This window comes from Corvus brachyrhynchos, unplaced genomic scaffold (assembly GCF_000691975.1).
Source record: "Corvus brachyrhynchos isolate BGI_N302 unplaced genomic scaffold, ASM69197v1 scaffold62, whole genome shotgun sequence".
Lineage (NCBI taxonomy): Eukaryota > Metazoa > Chordata > Aves > Passeriformes > Corvidae > Corvus > Corvus brachyrhynchos.
The window spans coordinates 3173913-3179270 of record NW_008236629.1 but is presented as its reverse complement, the minus strand read 5'-3'; the positions used below and the strand labels follow the sequence as shown (position 1 = coordinate 3179270).

The 5358-nt window shown below is 46.9% G+C and overlaps 1 protein-coding gene and 1 long non-coding RNA gene across 2 annotated transcripts in view; one reads left to right on the top strand and one right to left on the bottom strand.

Annotated features, from left to right (window-relative positions):
• CD81 (CD81 molecule) overlaps positions 1-4864 on the top strand; it is a 41148-nt gene extending 36284 nt beyond the window's left edge. Inside the window, exons 8-10 of the mRNA XM_017726570.1 lie at positions 243-338; positions 670-759; positions 1449-4864. Of these exons, the coding sequence (XP_017582059.1) occupies positions 243-338; positions 670-759; positions 1449-1511 (249 nt within the window). The 3' untranslated portion in view covers positions 1512-4864. The remainder of the gene's footprint in view (positions 1-242; positions 339-669; positions 760-1448) is intronic.
• Positions 4865-5224: 360 nt separating this feature from the next.
• The window catches only part of LOC108444789, a 10831-nt gene continuing 10697 nt past the window's right edge, over positions 5225-5358 (bottom strand). The window contains exon 3 of the long non-coding RNA XR_001859491.1: positions 5225-5356. This is a non-coding gene — a long non-coding RNA (uncharacterized LOC108444789). The remainder of the gene's footprint in view (positions 5357-5358) is intronic.

Sequence of the window (5358 nt, the reverse complement as noted above, 5' to 3'; positions counted from 1 at the left end):
CACTCTCATCCAGGATATCTATGCCAGATCTGTCTGGAACTATTGTAGGAAGCAACTGCATTGCATGGAAAGAAAAAAGTTCGTTTGGGAACTTAACTCCCCACCCTTGTTTTCCCCTCCAAGATGCTTCCTCAATCTTGGGTGGCTTCAAGAATGTGTAATGGTGGGGAGAACACTGCATAAGTATTTGCTGTCTGCTAATGTTGGCTCTCCATTGTTTCTTTTTTCCTCTCTCCATGTAGCTGGACTGCTGTGGTTCTGATATTGTAACAGCGACTTTCACTCCTGTGTGGAGGGACGACCTCTGCCGAAAGGACTCCCTGAAAAGCTTTTTTGAGGTAGGCACAGCTGCTCTTCAGCCAGCACAGCTACTGCAGGAAACCTTGGCTGCTAAGGAAATTTAGGGATTTATTGGGAAATAGATAAAGGGTAGAGATTTCATTTATTTGGGGATGGTGTAGGATGTTGAAGGTTCCCATTTGGTTCTTCATTTGCTGGTTCTGCTTGAGGCCACTCACAGGTGCAGAGGAATGAAGTCTGGTTGGAAGCCCTGGAGCCAGGATGTGGGGACATAAGCAGGATGGGGGGGGAAGCTGACCTGCCTTTCTGGGTGCCAGGGGTGGATGAGGGGAAAGCAGGCTGTCTGACTGGTGTGCTTCTCTACCTCAGAACACAAACTGCCACAAAAAAATTGATGAGCTCTTCTCCGGGAAGCTCTACCTGATCGGTATTGCTGCGGTTGTGGTTGCTGTGATCATGGTAAGTGTGACAGCCTGGTGGGACAGGGAGAAGCCACCTTGGGGCACCCTGGTCCTCTTCCAGCTGGGCTGGATCTGTCCCTCTCCTCTGGATGCCCCTGCAGCTTCACATGCAGTACCAGCCCTGTGTACCCCAGAGCTCTGGAACATGACGAGACCAAGGGCTTTGTCATCCCTCTGGGGAGTTGGGGTGTTAGGGGTGGCACCTGGCAAGCTCAGTAGAGCAGGAGCCACCTGCAAGACCAGCCAGGAGGGCAGAGCACCACTGAAACCTCCTCCAAAACCATTTGTTCTGCAGGCTGCCATGTTTTGTCACTGGGCTCTGCAGTGGGAAGTGATTTGCTTGCTTTGCCACATTGGGTTTGCTCTCCCTAGTGAGGGGTAGGTGCTGTGGGGGTGTAACACAGGATCTGTGCAAAGCCTTGGCTATAGTGCTGGAGGGATCGTGAGGCATTTGCTGTGTAGCTGGCAGCCAAAAAGCCAAAAACCACCACTGCTGCCAGTGAGAGATGGGAGAACAGCATCTTACCTCAAATGGGCCAACTTCATATGAAAACAGCAACAAAGAGTAGCATCCCTGCCCTTACCTCTGGCATGAGAGTGTTAATATGGAGCAGGGGACCTTGGGATGGGGGAGCTCTTGCATCGTGCTGGTTGTTGCCTCACTGGTGCCCCTGTGTCCCTTGACAGATCTTCGAGATGATCCTGAGCATGGTGCTGTGCTGTGGCATAAGGAACAGCTCCGTCTACTGAGCTGTGAGAGCCGGGCAGGGGAAGGGGGGAGCAGGGCAGACGGCGCTAGAGGGGACCCCAAGTGCCACCGAGTGACCAGGAGACATTTCAACAACAGACAAAGAAAATTATGTATATAAATGCTTCCAGTATTACCATACAGTACTTATCATTTTTATTTTGAAGTACTTTTTTTTTGTTTGTTTTAAATAAATAAAACTTGCCCGTATCTTTGTGGCTGAGTTAGTTACACATCAGTTTTGTGTGATGGGAAAGCTGCTGTAGCAGGAGATCAGGTCCTTCCTCCCCCTTCCCCACCCCCAGTAACTCAGAAGTAACGTTGGTGGAAGATGTACGGAGGAGAAAGCTGCAGCCCGGTCTCAGAAAACTTTGCCTTGGTTTTACCAACTTTTTAAATTGGATGCTGAAGCAGAATTTAGCATTTTTGTTAATTTGTACTCATCTTTTCCAACCATCACCGCAGCTCCCTGGCATTTCCAAGCTGTCCATAGGGAAGCCTGGCTGACTGCCCAAAGCCTGGGAGAGAGGAGGGGAGAGGATACAACCTCCATCGCCGGGGTGCAATGTATCCCAGGGGAAACACAGGCATTGTTCCTCTCGAGCCTGTTTCCATCAGTAGGTCACTCCTTAACAGAAGTCATGCTGAAACTTTTTTACTCTCTAGAGTAAAAATGTTTTTCAGTTTTGTGGTTTTTGTTTTTTTCTTGGGGCTATAACTTTATAAATTGGCTCATTTCCATTGATTCATTACATTAAAAGGTCAGTGGCTGGGGGTGAATTTTAGTCCCAGTTTTTCAAATACAAAAACCTGAAAATTAAATTACTTTTTTAATGTCCTTCAGTTTAACGTCCTTTCATTATAGACATATGTTTCAAGGAGAATCTAGTTCTATACCAAGTTTCCACTGTTAAGCTAATGCTCACACAGAAATGATATTGAAAATAGAAGAAAACATAAAATGTCCTTGACTTTAGAAATCCTGCTTTTATGTACTGTAGGATGATGCTTGGGTGTTCCCAACCATCTGCATACATGCTTAAAATTTCATCTTTGCATCACTCTCTTGTTCAGTGAAATTATTCTTAATTATAGCATGTTGTCACACACTGTAATATTGCTGAGAAATTGTAATAATCTGATTATGAAAAAAAAGGTTATTTTTAAGACCTTCCAGTTATATTAACAGCAGATCACCTTATAAAATCAAGGTAATTTAGCATGTTAGATCGCACCAGTTGAAACACATTCTTGTGATCTGTTAACTTCAGTTATCACTTTAATGTATGTGGCTTCTTTTATATGCCACTCTGTTACCATGTAGATAGAGGGCGAGAATGACCCAGGAGCTATGTAATAAAATCAGAGTGTCACGAAAAAGATGATCTATATGTATAGTTCTATAGATATATATTTTTAAGCAAAGCCTTTTCCTTAGCCGTGTGGGCACTTGAGCTGGAAATTATAGTATCTCTCAGCTCTTTTGCCACCTTGAAAGCAGGTAAGGGGAGGAGTTTAAATTAGTGATCACTTTCCCCACTTCAGGAGTATTTCTGTTTCTTAAAGTATTTCACTCTCCCCCTTTGTCACAACAAAGAGCTTCAGGTCTGATAGGGAGGGAGACCTGTGATCATCAATCATTTTAAACTAGTACTTTGTCCACTGCACGTGGCTGTCATGGCTGTTGCCACTACAGAATAGAAGATTCCTGCATTGGGGCAAACTGATCCATTCAGAAGTTTTTCTTCCCTTCTACTCCCCCCTTTCCTCTTCCTGCCTTTTAGTATATAGGGCCTTTAAAAAGTATATAGGTAAATATATAAATATATATATATATCAAGTTGTGCTGGGTAAAGAGGAGGAAGTGCTTCAACAGATCTTCATATTGTGGGGTTGGACAAGAAAAGGTTCAGCCTTAGAAATAGCCTTAAAGCAACACTGCCCTGAATGTCCATGTTGTGCACATTGAGAATGAGACGAGGTTCTGCAGTAGGTAACCCCTTCCCCTGCTCCCCAGCGTAGCTCCTTCAGGTCATCTGCTCTGTTATGTGGCCATATGTATATGCATCATCCAAGCATGTGTGTTTACATGTATGTGCATCAGGATTGTCAGCATACAGAATGGATGTGTAACTTGCCACCTTTTTTGTTGACTGTTGGTAAATGTGTATAAATATGCCATTAAGCATTTCAATTCTGTTTTCTTTTCCTTATACCGTATTTTTGATATTGTTCAGTATTCAGTTGATGCTGTGTACATAACTGGAGCTCTGTTTGAAGACAGACTGGGTGTCGATGCAGGTCAGCTGTGTCCTCAGACATTGTACTTTTAATGGTTTGAGTTGTCCCAGGCAGGAGCAATTGGGAGAAAGTGGTACTTGGAGAGGGAATCTGAGAGCTGTGAGAGGGGGAAGAGCAGGAAGTTTGCTCAGGCTGTGTCCCACAGGGGCTGCAATTCACCCTCTGGCTCATTTCAGAGGTGGCTTGCCATTGTGGAGAGCTCCAGAGGCAGCTTCCTGGGCCATCTCCTGTTTCTGTGGCTGCTGCAGGAAAGGTGCTCGAGAAGGGGAACAGCTAGAGAAGGGTTGTGGGAGTGGGGACAGAAGGATGTTTGCAGGGAGAGGACAATGCTTTCTTTAGTTACCAGCTGAGTCCCCACCCTTGATGGAATGGTCCCCAGCTGGAGGAGTCAGCCCTGGGACAACAGGGACAGAGAGGAACCATCAGGCTTAGGAACAATGAAGTAGTTGAGAAACCCTCTCTGAAGAAAACTACCCACTTGGGTCTCCTGTGAAGCTGGACCTGAGTTTACACAAACTAGAAGGGGAGCTGGGAAGGGCTGAGGGGACTCACCCCATTGCAAGCCCTCAGGATCCAAAAGCCACAGGGCTCTTCTGCCAGTTGATCAGTCCCAAAGCTGGCTGAGGTGAAGGGGGAAAACCCACTAGGCAGGACCCCTGCTCTGCCCCAGCACCTCTCCTGCATACCTGCACCTTTGTGTGTGCAACATGGCACCCTGTACTGCTCCTCTCCACACCCTGCAAGCAAGGAAAGGATGAAACTGCAGGCTGTAAATACAAACCTCTCCCTCTCCATGGAAGCATCCCTCCTGGAGCTAGTGGCAGCTGAGAAAATGTCTGTGAGCTGAGGTGGGGATGAGGAGTGTCAACTGTCCAGGTCTGAGTTCAAAGACTGCATCGAAAGGTCAAACAGAGCCGCTGACAGCTTAACTGAATGCTTGGGATTTTTTTCATACTGTGGAGCATGCCACAAAGCAGTGTGTTTAACTTCTTTCTGCCTTTTTTTTTAAAGAAATGAAACAAAAATCAATTTAATAAACATTTCTCATAGTGTGCATAGTGTGATGAACTGCTGCAATTTTACAACCAGTTAACCTTACACCAGGATGCTTTGTGAACCAGGCTTCAACAGCATGGGTTTTTACAGCCTCTGGGAGGGGGGCCTGCAGGCAGGCTGAGGATGCATCTGGACTGGTGCTGAGGGAAGGCAAAAAGGCTGCTTGCCAGAAGTGGTGGCTGCTGCAATTATGCCCCCCCTCAAGGGGGCTAATGTGGATTCCAAAAAAGAGTGACTGTGCTGAAATTTGGCAGGCGGGGGTGGGTGTGGTGGCCATACTGCACACACTCGAGGGGGTCCTCCTAAAATGACCAAAAATGGCCCAAACTGCCCTGTGCTGCCATCTGGACAGGGACTGGGCTGGTTTGCTTTTTGTGGATGGTCTGGTAATGCCACCGTTGCTGCCCCTGCCTGCCCCTCCGCACCATCGGGGCAAGCCTGGCTGAGAGCGAGGTGGGAGGCCAGGTGCTGTGATCCCTCATCTGCCTGCCT